Genomic DNA, 13,694 nt, shown 5'->3' on the forward strand with positions numbered 1-13,694 from the left:
ACCGCGGTCCACGCTGATTTGGCACCTTGAAAGTGGGCCACCTCGGAACGTGAACCTCTAAACTGCATCCGCGCAAAAAAAGGGGGCCAATGGTCCATGTTGGAGAGTCGATAGGATCCAGAGTGGCTCACTATCACCGAAGGGCCTTGGTGGTCACACCTCTACTTTTAGGAGGCGCATCTTCCTCGGCCTTTATTGGGCTACGGATGCTCAACTTAGCTCAGAGGCATTCTTGTAACTACAAAGAACACAAACGAGATGGATCCGATCTACCGATGTCAAAGGAAATCTTAATCAACAGAGACGACCGGAGAGGGGCTGCTATCAGTACGAAACTCTTCCGCCACAGTGATATGCGGTCTTGACTAACGTGTAGGCTGTTGTGTACAAGGCGTAGTCGTGGAGCCCACACAAGCCCATCTGTTTCCCATGTCACGCACAAGGTGCTATATCCAACCAGACTAAACAACGCCGCGGAGATACTGCAGTCTGAGCGTATCTTATCTTTCTATTTTCGTGCTTAAAGATCATCGGAGTAACTATAGTATGATAAGGCAGGCCTATGCGACATGCGGGAGGGGCGAAGAAAACGGTCCCAGATTAGGTCATAAGCCACCAACCAACATCCATATTAGACTAAGAAAGTTACGTTTCATTCCTGAACTATTCTAGAAGGTCGAACCAAACTTTGAAGACTAGGGGCTTGCTTGGACCATACCCCGGTCAGAATCACCGGCGGAAAGCGTATCGGGTCATACAGAGAAGTTGGCTGCGTATCGCTAGATTGGCGTCTGAAGGGCTGAGCATCCCGCTCGGTAGAAGCACGTTCGAGATGACAAAACAGGTCTTGACCGACGATTAGCCGGATCAAGCGTTAGGGAGCTATGACTAAAATGACACTACTCCGAGTCTTTGAGTAGCTATGCCACGTGGAAAGCCTCGTCGGGCCCCTTACTTTGCTTTATTCTCACGGGGGTAACACAGGATACCCTCACTTTCCAACCACTTACGCGTGCTATGTTGCTTATGGTCAATTAAGGTGCACTGAAAGTGAATATAGATGTCTCCATTGCATAATGGAACGATCGTTAGAAACACTGCCAATCACTCAATTACTGGGTCTTTACCTTCCGAGCCTCGATCAACCCCGACCTACAATGAGGCTATTAGACTTCTTGGTCACGGAATTCGTCAACCACATTCCCAGTACCGGATACAATCATGTTCAAGAGGAAATGAAAAGATTACAATAATTCGTGACAGTAAGATACACGGAGTACTGCCCGGAAACTGGGCAGCAACAGCCTCATTGGCGCCGGCAAGTCCTAGGACGGGCGGCTTAGTCCACATGAATTGAGTTTATTCCGGCATTTTCGTGCTCAGACGCGGCCTATGACTCCACTTTATTAATTACCCTCGCGAAACATCGTCACTTTTGGTCTCAAAGATACGCATGGATCAAACATCCTTTGTCGGGATGCCAATATAATATATTTCAAACCATTGGCCGATTTCTTGCCTTCACCACACTTGAACGGCAGCGTGACGCAAAGTCGTTGAGGTCTGCAGAGATACACTGCCAGTGGCAAGCATGGAGGGCCCTAGTTCGTTGCCTCGTATTGTCCTCGGTACCAAACAAGGAGAGAAACTTGGTCGCCGGTGTTCTAGATGCTCACTAGTGTGGTAAGAACCTTGAGCAGTCGCTCCTGCGGCATAATCGGTCATTGTTCCTGCAGATCATGGTTTACTGTTTGGTCAAATTGCGGGGTTGGTACCGGAATTGGGAGGGGTCAGAACTGGGTGGCGCAGTTGACATCATGCCCAGGAAGCAAGGAAAGGGACGGAGTGTTATGGCTGTCAACCAATTTTGGGTGCGGCTTTAGGGTTTATGTGAACCACGGTTGGACCATTAAGCCCCATTTTGGGGCCAATCGTCCAAGTTCGCTCAATATTCAGATCGTTGGCATAATCAAAACATGTCTGACACGAGCTCGTTTGCCTAACGGCTATTTCGTTCTTAGCTTCGAATCGTATATCGCCAGCGAATCGAGATGAGAGCCCTATCTGAGTCAAGTCCGTGTGTCGTCTTTGAGTTTCTATTATGAGCCTTCCCGGCGTTATCTCTTTCCTTGCCCTTTGCAGTAAAACCAAGGCGGCGCCATACGTCACCCGGGATCAATGTAGAGCCGGTAACATATTAAGTGTAATCGCGTCCTGAAGAAATAGGGCATGAAAGTCTACTATGCGTCCCGAATTCATCTCGACTATGACCTGACTAGGCGACGGAGCGATCAAATCCAGCCTTATGATTTCAGTGTTTTCAAAATGAAGCTGTCATTCCCTGTAAAGTGCTGAAAATTCTAGGGACTGTTTCTGAACATCTAAATGTATTTAGAGGCTATAACCTTGTGTTCTCAACCGAACTCTCGAGATAGAAGTGTCTTCAAGTTCTATGTGTTCTATCCCAAAATTATACCGGGGAGTCTACATATTGAGCCGTGATGATCACCACGTGCAATAATTAGAGGCCAGCTAAGCATGTATTCACATACAGATAAGCATACACTCAGGCTGGCTTAACGAATTGGATGAAATATGGATCTAGAAATCTGAGAATACAGGAGGAATGAAACACATGACAGGACCTATGTAACAACGAAAGCCTAGAGCGACTGAATCCTCTAGAAATGTCGGCTTCGTAGAGCTCAGAATTCCTGGTTCAGTAATAATGATACTCACTCACTTATCCCCTGAGACGATGGCTCGAAAGCCATGGGTATTTGCCCGAGCTGAATCAAATAGCACCACTTTTAATCGAAATGAATGGCATAGAAAACGACACAGAATCCCAATAGCAAAAAGGGCTGAGAAAAAAAACATAATATCAGATTATTGATTTCACAAGCCTGGCAGCCACTATGGCCATTCAAGCGTTCGTTTTGAGCGCTATAGTCATTTGTGCTACATTATAAATTTTTCATCCGCAGAAGCTGCACAAATATTGATGAAGTATCCAGGGCTATTTAGCTGGTTTCTGGAGGGATCATTACCCTCCAACGTTTGTCCGTATATAATTTGACATCAAATGGTACATCTGCAAGTACTTTACTGTTTGAATATTTCGTATATGATCCTACAAAGCTCTTCCCCAGAATGGTAGCATGGACAGCTATTGTTACTTTGCTTCGCCCTTCCGACCACAACGGAGGAGACGTTGACCTTTTCCACAGTGAGAAATTTTTACTAAGCAGTCTTGATTGGAGCCGATTATTATAGTATTCAGGACAAGCTTTAGGCAGCAGTCATCACTGCGTGCGCAACGGCAGGGAATGAGATGAGAGTCAATGCATTGTGAACGGTGCGAGATGAGTGAAGTTATCCGAGGTATACTCCTCAACCCACTCGGCTTTCAGCACTCTCTGCCACGATTCTGTTGCCGTTCGAAGACGTGATACGTAAGGTAGACAGGTACATGGCGCCTGGATTTGCGTTCGGGTTCAAATTTCTCTGTTTTCAAATCATTATTGTCATAGGGCTTCGAGCTCGAAGTTGTTCTGATGACAAAGTCCAGCGTTGCCAGCAAAACGAAAAAGGAGATATGCGATATAATTTCGATCAAACAAGGAAACGTGTATTGAGCATGAGTTAAAGGTCATCATTTGGCTATGACGTAAAGAATTCTGGAGTGTTCAAAGCCCGTTTAGGCGTAAATACTAGCGAGCGCACATCCGGGTCCCACGATCTCTTGGTTTCCTTCGTCCCTGGCTTCGACACCTCAACATATGTATCGGTTGCTCTACGGGGCGAGCTATTACAAAGCTTTTCAAGGCCGAGGGTCTCAATAATATTTGTTTGGCTGTGTCTATCTCGAGAACATTCTGATAATACTTTGTTAATTCAGGAATTCAGTTCTATGTATGTAGCTGTTGTTGAGGAACTCCGCGTTGCACTACTTATGAACGACAAATTATACTAATTCAACGAAAGATGTTACTTATGAGGGCTTCAAGGTGCTCTCCTGGTATTCTCCCGGGCCTCGAAATGGGAGAGGTACTGATACTGTCACTGTTTCGTTTTAAGGTTCGTCATGGTGTGATTATTAAAGTCGATGTACCCATACCAGGACTCTGTTTAATATTCTCAATCGTATTCTTCCGCTGACACCACTAGTAGCTGCGCCACCGGTAGTAATAGAATCAATCGCGCCGCACGCTGGACCAGAAGAAACCTAACTGCAAATTGAGAAGAGTTACCTTTGTCAGATCATATAGCCTCGTATTCACCACCGGAGTAGTAAATACCATGGACCATGGACCTTATGCTTGGCATTTTAGCCGGCGGTTGTCAAAGGCGATGTCACGGTGGCAATGGTAGTAACTATCAGTGACAACTAGATAGTGGAACGGTACTAATCAACTGCACAGACAATCCAAGTATTTGTTCTTTATCATTCCAGTCTAGGTGGCTCTTATCACTGAGCCGGATTTGACGCATATTTCCAGTGGCCCATAAGAAATTTCAACCCTCAATTCGGAGAGGACTTTAATCGTAGCCTTATCGGTCCATAACTAGTAGTATATATATCCTAACCGCTTTCTCGCCAAAACCACCACTGACAGAGAAACTCAAAACATTAGAAACATCATATAGCTTTATCGAGACGAAATTACTTGAGCTTGAAAACACATGAGCGAAATGTCCATAGGTATATTCGAACCTGTTCATAATTGCCAAAGTGCGTTGTAGGTTACGGGTGAAAACAATAATAAAAACGAGACTCCCACCCCTACATCATACTCAACAAGAGCTTGAAAAAGAATTAGGGGAATTTGTACTAATAGAAGTTTCTGCTTGGCTCCTGCTTGCAAGTTGCCACAGATGTTCTCATTCATCCTCCCAAATGAAGATCAACGAGTGCTTGCTCATATCCTTACTCTCCGAGTTCATAGTTATGCTCGGTATCCTACGTAAGTTATTTTACTTTCAATTGGTCGGAGTTCATGTCCCGGTACGTTCTGGGAACAACCTCCTTCGCACTTGTGGGGGGACAGGTGGCTTCCTGGGACGCCCGATGGCTTAAGTTGCGGGCGCCATCGTCCAACTCCGTGCTCCGTCCACCCCGGAAACCAGCCTAGAGGTCGCAGCCGTGGGGACGAGGCGCGTTATGTCAAAACACCCGCAATGAAAGACCGAGGCCCCTGGTATTCCAGATTGCCGGGTTGCCAAATGCAGATCGTCACCCAATTACCCCTTCCTCGGTTTCATTAGCGATATCACCCGCCATTGAGTTTGCAAGCGAGACTTTCATTTCTCTAGGAGCTCCTCCCCGTTGTGTACATTACGTAGAGGCTCATCATTCACAAAGCAAATAGAACCCGCCCTTTGTGCTGGACCCTCACCCCCTTCTTCTAGTGGACTCCACCGGGGATGCTTCGATTCTTCCGTGACGGGCTTTAGATTCATTAGCTCGGCCTTTCCAGCCACTAGTTTTATTGGACTCGACGGTCAGCGTCAGACGTTGAACCTTACTGCGTTCAAAAGCCTTGTTTTGTTTTCGGACCCTCTGTTGCCCCCTAAGGTTGTTCCATCTCTTCCAGAAAATTCGGCAGAACATTTCCGCCGGGCGCACTAACCATAAGAGATCCAATAATCAGCATGACGGTACAGCGGACTTCCTTCTTGGGCGCAGCATTGGCCCGACATAATCATTTGATGATTCCCGCTTATCATTCCCCTTTTGTGAACTCATTTCTCCGTACGTCGTGCTTGGCAGTAGGGATGTCGCATCCCTGCATTGGGGCCTCGCGGCTCCTGTCAGATCCAGGGGCGAATAATGCTACGGCCACGCACAAGCGAGGATCATTAATGTGGTCTCATAGAACTGAATGCTTGTCAAAATTTGTAATCCATGTCTATCAAATTTGCCAACGCCCACGCTTCAGCGGTCTCAGATCTGGCTCTCGGGAGTGAACCATGGACCGGCTCCTTCTTCCCCGATCCCTTCCCGCTGCGATCCAAGGGTCGATCGCGCATCGACGTCGGTATAGACAATGTTTATCGATATGCCTTGCGTAGTGGACATTAAGATTTACGGATGGAGGGGCAACGAGGCCGTCGAGGGACAAACCTCTCGTGGCGGGGAGGTGGGCTCGAGACTATGGATTGCAGTAGCCCCTCCCCTTTTCTTAGATATGGATGAGGCGAACAATTGCTTTCGTATTCGAGCGTATGAACAATGCGAAGGGATCAAACAGCCGACAGAATCCCCGGATCCGGTAATAATCCTACACAGGCGCGTCCAAACCCCCCCCAAAAGAGGCGGGAGAATTGCCCTGCAATATAGGCTGACGTCTTACGGAGTACGAAATGACGACAAATCCACCTTGGTCGGAAGCCATTATCCAGGTGGAGTACCGTTCTGGACCATCCTGACCCATGGCCCTGGAAAGCTGGAGCCTTAGCGAGAGAGGGACCCGAGGAGATAGCGCGCACAATGGCGCAAACCCGACAGCTCCAAAATTCGACGTAGACCCTGTACAACTGTTCATTTAACCAAAGCCCAAACCTGCAGGTGACCCGGCCTGCATAACCCGGTAAAAGCCATGTGTTGAAGCGGTGAGGACTTACGCGAACCTGAAGGGCCCCAAAAGAACAGCCTAAGCTTGGACAGTAGACTCACCGACATGTTCGATTCACGACCGCCAGAAGAACGAAATTCCAGACCGGGAGTGTGTAAGCGGGGCCGCGACCCCCTTTCAGAAGTTGTCGGGACAATATGCTCCATCCAAGCCCCAATTGTGCGGCCTGCCGTCCCTTAGTTCAGGGGGTCGGGGAAGAGGTTCCCAGGGGAATCCTGCAGCGGCACTGGCGTGCATGGTGGAGTCGAGGGTCGGGACAGGAAGGAGGCCAGGGCTATTTGGTGACTGGACATCCCGATCCCTTTCGTAGATCCATTATTGGGTGAGAGGGTCCCCATTCGCCGGGTCTCGATTATTCGACGGTACTTTTGTACAATGACCTCTCCTTCTTATTAGAGCCCAGGGGGAGACAATGAGTTGGTTCCGCCTTGACCGCTCAGGGATGGAATGAGGCCTGGATTTCGGTCCAAGTCGATTCTCTGGTGGCCCCCAAGGGATTAGGAATGGTGGATCACGAACTGACCAACGCCAACACATACAGTCATGTTGCTTCGTATGGATACTTGACTCCTGGCAATGTAGCGATTGATGACGGCTATCGCGCTGCAGGCGGTCAAGTCACCGCTCAATCATAACGCCTTATCACATCTACTTATCTCTTCCCCCCATGGACGGAGTGGTGCTTCTTGCCAACCGGTGTTCCTGGGTCGAGAACGTTTGGCCTGGATCGGTCCGCTGCATCGGGAAGTGGACCATGGATTGCAGTCCTTGATTCTGATTCAATAGCATTTTGTGATACGAGGCCGAAGGTACTCCGTACATCCCCCCTTTATTTTTCCCCTTACATGCAGTTCACCGCTTAGCTCGGGCGAATTGCGCCCTGGAGAAAGTTTACGGAGGTTTCCATGATCCTCCCGGGATCTCCGAGATATGCGGTGGGCCGTAAACACACCGATAGAGGCAGGAAATAGACCTTGGCTTGAGGTGCTTCATTTCCGGCTGGCTTATGGACAGTTGTATGGAGTCATTCTATCTATAACTGCATACTCCGTATATATGAAAGACCGTTTGATAGAGGACGAACCGTGGATTGACCACCGATCTTCAATCCATGCCAGAAATGTGGGATCTTATGTCCCCACGTCCCCACCAAGTGCGAGTCTGTTTGCCAGACGCGTTTCCCAAGTAACGCGTCGTCCCTTCGCGTCCGAGCGGATGCTCGGGTTCCCAAACGATACAATGCCCCACGTAGGGACGGCATCTCAGGCTCATATAAGGAGTACTCCGTAGTAGAGCTGGATACTTCTACTTTGCGGTGAACTGACATGCCAACACATGTCTCTGTGGGACCTTCAAGCTTGTTACAATGAGCCCGCCACATAGGACATGGCTATAGGGCAGGGACAAGACTAGTCCAAATTGAGATGAAGTCACCGGTATCCCGGGGACCTTGCTTTGGCTTCTGTCCCCACATGGGTCTTGCCCCAAAGAAGCAAGAGTGGGCTAATCAGATGATGCTATCCAAAAACCCAAAGGCCGGTGCCGGTTCTGCAGGTCGACGGCTGCACCTGGAGCCATAACGTCACACAGGTAGATCTATACATATCCATCTCTACGCATACATCGCACTAAGGTTGGTGACGCGAGCCCAACGGAGCTGAGCGACATCTCCGAGAAGCGTTATAGAAATGCCCCTCCAAGCGTGGCACAGTCAAATCGCCACAAGCGGGGCGCGCCGAGATGAGACCGAAACTTGGACCAGTCAGCCAGCCGGGCTCCTTAGGGGCGCCAAAGTCGGATCTCCGTGATCTGTCAATCAGGGGAAATAAGAAACCCCTCCAGGACGAACAAATTTGGTTATTCGAGAGGTGCACCTGTCAGGGCCAGAACCCTGATTTGATCCTCCGGAATATCGGCCTGAAAGATCCAGAAGAGGGTGGATTGATCGACCCAGCCCACCTGCAGCTACTGACGACGGCGCCCCGCGGATGAGCAGGTTTCCCCCATTAGACCCGATCGAGGATCGAGGCTGTAGGCTATTGCCCTTTGGGATTTGTCGATGTTATTCGCTCGTCCTCCCCTTTTTCTGTTCAAAGAAAGTCAGATATCATGCCCGGGAAATTGGTGCCCATCCCTGTCTCATTCCCAACCCATCCGATTGCCCGTGTCTTACTCGGAATTGTGTAACGATATCCGATCGGAATTAGAGTCAATCTTTTGTTGCCGATCGTTTTGGAGGGGTTTTGAACCATCAAGAGAGGGGTCGCGTGGGCATGAACCATGGTTACAGCCGGACTGTTGACGGATAACGTCAATGCGACCATCACTTGTATATAAGTCAGCTCAAGAAAGATGTATTGCAGGCCTGGAGGGTTTCTTTATTGACTATGGAGTACCCAGCTGGCAATCCCATGTTTAAATTTAGCACCGCCAAAGCACAAATGGCGGATGGTACCTCCAGCTTATACATCAAAGACTGGAAGAAGATTGTAGGGGCAGTCGCTGTGGATGTGCCACGATCGAGACACTAGATCGCCTCACATGCCAGCCACACACATTTTCCCCTTCCAAAGCCCGCCCCTCCTTCACAACGCCGAATCCCATTGGTTTACCCTAATTATTTGAGATGCTACTTTTTTTTTTCTTTTCTTTTCTTTTCTTTTTTTTTTGCCCTGAGCGAGGGGCCGCTGCATGGCCCACTCTAAACCCTCGCAGGGAACGGCGGTGTTATTTCCCAGTTCTGAAGATCAATCTCCGTTTATTGTTTGAAGGCCGAAAATAATATTTTTCATACTTTCCGTGACTACGGAGTAGAGAAAGTGAGAAAGCTCGTCCTATTCTGACTTCTTGTTGCTTTCTTTTACTTTTCTCTCTCCATCTCTCTCTCCTTATTTATTTTTTTAGTTTTAAGTTTTATTTTATTTTATTCTTTTTTGGGACTTCCTTTCTTCCATATTGAATTAGAGCAACCAGGAGCGGAACGGGGACCCCTCCGAGTCCTTGAATGAATCTATGTATCGACTGTAGAGTATCCTCGTAGCCCCTCCAAAGTAAACATTCGGGCGAACCGGCATCATGGGATCGAAGGAACCAAATTGAAGCCATGTGGGAACACTATGATCGGGTCTAATCTACTTTGATGTGCGAATATTGGGAATAATTACGACGTGTCGAGTTAGGCTTAAGGGGTTTTAGTGCGGAACCCCAGTGGGGCGTGGATACAGGAAACAGGAGTGCGTGGCCGGAGGGAAAGGGGGGCTGGGAAGAAGTCGGAGGGGAAGGTTATCCCCCACCAGCGCAGTGAAAGTGGTTCTTACAGCAGCGTCCAGTCCCGCTTTCGCCCCTCGGCGCGCCTCACGCGTAGTAAGCGATGCTTGGGCCCACGCCCCTTGTACCCCCCCTCCCTGTTCTTCTTTCTCTCTAGTCTCCCCTCCTCGTCCCCCCCCCCCAAAAAGATTCCCGTTTCTTTCTTCTCCTCATCCATTCTTCCCCTCCCACCCCCTCCCCTCCCACCTTCAACACCCCCCTCTTCCTCTCTTCAACCTCGCGGTACCTAACGCTCATCCGCCTTTCCTTTCAAGAGCGCTCCTTTGCTTTAATTCTTTGTCCGCCTGTGGCTGGACTCCCACTTAATTCCACTTCATTATCCCGCTCCCCCCCACACAAGGAATGATCAGACATCCCAACGAACTCCTGTCTTCGACACGCTTACAGAACCGGTGCGAGCTCACTCAAGGGACCATACCGTCGACTTCGTTTCCGTACTCCGCTTGATACGACTCGAGCTCGACGCCCACATGGCTCCCTCCGCTCCCGGAACCGCCAGCAACTCGCCGGCCAAAAAGACCTCAGCTCCGGAGAAAAAATACAAGTGTCAATTTTGCAATCGCGCCTTCAGCCGCAGCGAACACCGAAGCAGACATGAGCGTTCTCGTAAGTTTCGCGCAAATCCCACGCGTCGCCTATCTTCCCCCCTATGTTTTCATCTGACTGACTTCGACCAGACACCAAAGAACGACCCTTCAAGTGTTTGAAATGCCGCAGCACATTCGTCCGTCGTGACCTTCTTTTGCGCCATGATCGAACTGTTCACGCCAAAGATGGAGGAGTTCCTCTGGTTGCAGAGGGCCGCAGACGCGGTGGAGGTGTTCAGAAGCCCTCATCAGCAGGATCGGGCCCTTCAAAGCCTTCGATCACTATTGATCCAGCTACGCTAGAGCAGATTGAGGCAAGCAGTGATGGTATGGTCGACCTTGAAACTGCAGCTATGTTGATGACAGATTTCCAACATAAGGCTGCAGCAGCGGCGACTGGTCAGGTTTCCGAACGCTCCGAATCGCTTTCCCCTGGTCGTGGCTCGTTTGATCCCTACCTATCTGGCAACGCGACCCTGCCCCAGATGCCTTGGGACACTCTCGTTTCCCCCGTGGATAGCACCTCGATGCCTACTCTCGTTGACCGCCACGGGCCCGTCGGCGATGTCCTTCTGTCCAACTCGATGCCCATGTCTGGAAACTCAACTCCTAACGCGTTGTCCCCGTATCCCTCCATGACTGGACCCGTTAGTCCGGTGAACTACCGCCGCTCTCCCGGCCCTAGTCAAGCATTGACCCTGCCAAAGGCCCCTCAAATTGCAGATGATATCGAGCGCAATCTTTTGGTAGAGAGCGTCCAAGACGCTGATCATCTTGGTGCCCTCCCAGACACTTTCCAGCTGCCTGCTACTCTCTCATTGAACAGATACTTGTCTACCTATTTCAATCTGTATCACCCGCATCTGCCGTTCCTGCATCAGCAATCATTCAACCCGATCACTGTGTCGCCCCCTTTGCTGCTCTCCGTCCTATCGATCGGCGCTCTCTACACCTTTGAGCGCGAGCAGGCTTTCATGCTCCATGTCGGGTCGAAGGTATTAGTCAACCAGTTTCTTCAGCACAAGGACAACTTCGACTCGCGCAAGTGCCCTCTGTGGCTCATGCAGAGCAGCCTGTTGAACATGGTCTTTGAGAGCTGGTCTGGTGACCCCAAGGGACTTGAGTGGACCTGCTCCATCAAGAGTCTTCTGGCCAACATGGTTGCCGGTAACCGCTACCAGCTCAAGGTTCGCACCGAGGCACGCCAGGGCATCCAGCCATCGCGGGAGGAGTGGATCGAGGATGAGTCGTGCCGCCGCACCTACTTCGCGGTGTACATTTTCTTTGGCATGCTCACCTTGACTTTCAATCACACCCCCGCCATGAGCTTCGATGAGTTCGACACTTTGGAACTTCCTTCATCTGAGTCGCTCTGGAATCTCGATGCCTCTGATGAGGAGACCTGGCGCCGCGCCTCAATCTCAAGCACCTTAACTGTTCGTGAGGCACACGACTTCCTTTTCCAGGGCGAGCAGACTCGCTACAGCGCCTTCGCTACCCGTGTCTTGATCAATGCTCTGTTCCTGCAAGTCTGGAACCACAAACGTAGCTTCGAGGCCCTGCAGGATGTCGTCACTGAGTACAAGCTCCGCTTGGCTTTGGAGACCTGGGAGAGCTCTCTGGAGGTGTGTGAGCCAGAGACCATCGTTGTCCCTCTCAGTACCCCCCAGAAGGGCCATCCTCTGATCTTCAACTCCATGGCCGTCTACCGCAACACGCGCGCCCGCCTGGAAGTTGACCTGAAGTCCATCCAGGAGGCCATGCGGTACCACTCCTCCTACGAAGTGGCGGCCGCTATGACTGTTGCCCGCGAGAAGGTTAAGCGTTCCCAGGAGATGAACAAGGTTGTGCAGCAATGCTTCGAGTGCATTGAGATTGCTGCCATCCAGGGCATTAACTGGGTTGCAAAGACCTCCGCCACCAACTGGAGTGTCGAGCACCCTCTCTGTGGTCTTGACCTGATGGTCATTCTCAGTCTCTGGCTCTATCGCCTGGAACATGACGAAGAGCCAGCCACCGAGGCCGAGATGGCCATCTACAACAAGGTTCGCAATCTGTTTGATGACGATGCCATCGACGCCTTTGGCAAACTCAGCAGTACTGTCGCCCGCGTATGGGGTAATATCCTGGACGGCGTTGTTGTTTGGGGGTAAGCTTCTAATCATTCCCTCAGTTTTCTTTGAATCCCGATACTAACACGATTTCGTAGAATCACCAAACTGATGGGCGAATCATTCAAGCTCCATTCGCAAGCTCTTGTCGGCTACGAAGATTCTCTGCGTGTCGCAAAGGATCAGCCGATTCACGCCGTGTCCACGAAGTCGCTCGCCAGCGTCGGAACGGCCTATTAACTACTTCCGGACTTTCCTTGACTCTATTTTTTTTTATTTGATCGCATCTCCTTTGTCTGAAACGTCTTTACTTTGTTTTCGGGCTCTTCTTACTCTCATTTGCTGGACGCTTTATTGGGACACTTGGGAAACTCAGGAATGGTTTATTACCATTGGATAGGTGGGGTGTTTTGTGGTCATCGTTTACTCGGCCATCATTGCCGCCTGGAGGTGTGGTTCCTGATTTTCTTGCTTATTCTGCCTGGGTTGCATTCATACCCTTCCCTCGATTTATTACACCAGGGAGTCCGGTGCGGTGTTTTTCTGTTTTTGACCCTTTCCTACAACACCCGGCTGGTCCTGTGTGTTCTCGCACTCGGTGGAGTTTTACTGTTTTTCTCATTAGCCCCTAATTGTGCCCCCCTTCCTTTCGTCCATCTGCTTACCTTTGATCTCTTGATACCTTTTGACATTTCTTGCTGCGTTCTATTATTTTTTCTTTGCTTTGGATTTTATTTTCTCTTTTCCTTTTCTTCGTTTTTTTTTTCCTACTTTGATCTCGACAGTTTGATTCTCGTGGCCGGGCTTGCCTGGCCGCTGTATTTGATGTTAATTGCATGTCTCTTTGCCCCCGTCGTGCAAACTGCTTTGATTTATCTCGCTCAGCATTGTTTCGCGCCGTTTTTGCTTCCATCTGCACATGTTTTGATGCCTTTGTCTATGTACTATACGTAATCGATGAATACATTTTTTTTCGGCGGGGATATGATCTATTGTGGTTCGTAGTTTGTAGCTTCGTAGACCTAGTCTCT

General features: G+C 49.8%; 1 protein-coding gene across 1 annotated transcript; it reads left to right on the top strand.

The window, feature by feature from the left end:
- Positions 1-10,435: 10,435 nt before the first annotated feature.
- N7468_003917 (C2H2-type zinc finger protein) lies at positions 10,436-12,903 on the top strand (the record flags this gene model as incomplete). Its single annotated transcript, XM_058473214.1, has 3 exons — positions 10,436-10,571; positions 10,643-12,701; positions 12,762-12,903. The coding sequence occupies 3 exons, from the start codon at positions 10,436-10,438 to the stop codon at positions 12,901-12,903; spliced, it is 2,337 nt and encodes a 778-aa protein (XP_058332217.1).
- Positions 12,904-13,694: the final 791 nt, after the last annotated feature.

This window comes from Penicillium chermesinum (genome assembly GCF_028974085.1).
Source record: "Penicillium chermesinum strain IBT 19713 chromosome Unknown utg000003l:1.0-5111272.0:1.0-5115320.0, whole genome shotgun sequence".
In the NCBI taxonomy this organism is placed as follows: domain Eukaryota; kingdom Fungi; phylum Ascomycota; class Eurotiomycetes; order Eurotiales; family Aspergillaceae; genus Penicillium; species Penicillium chermesinum.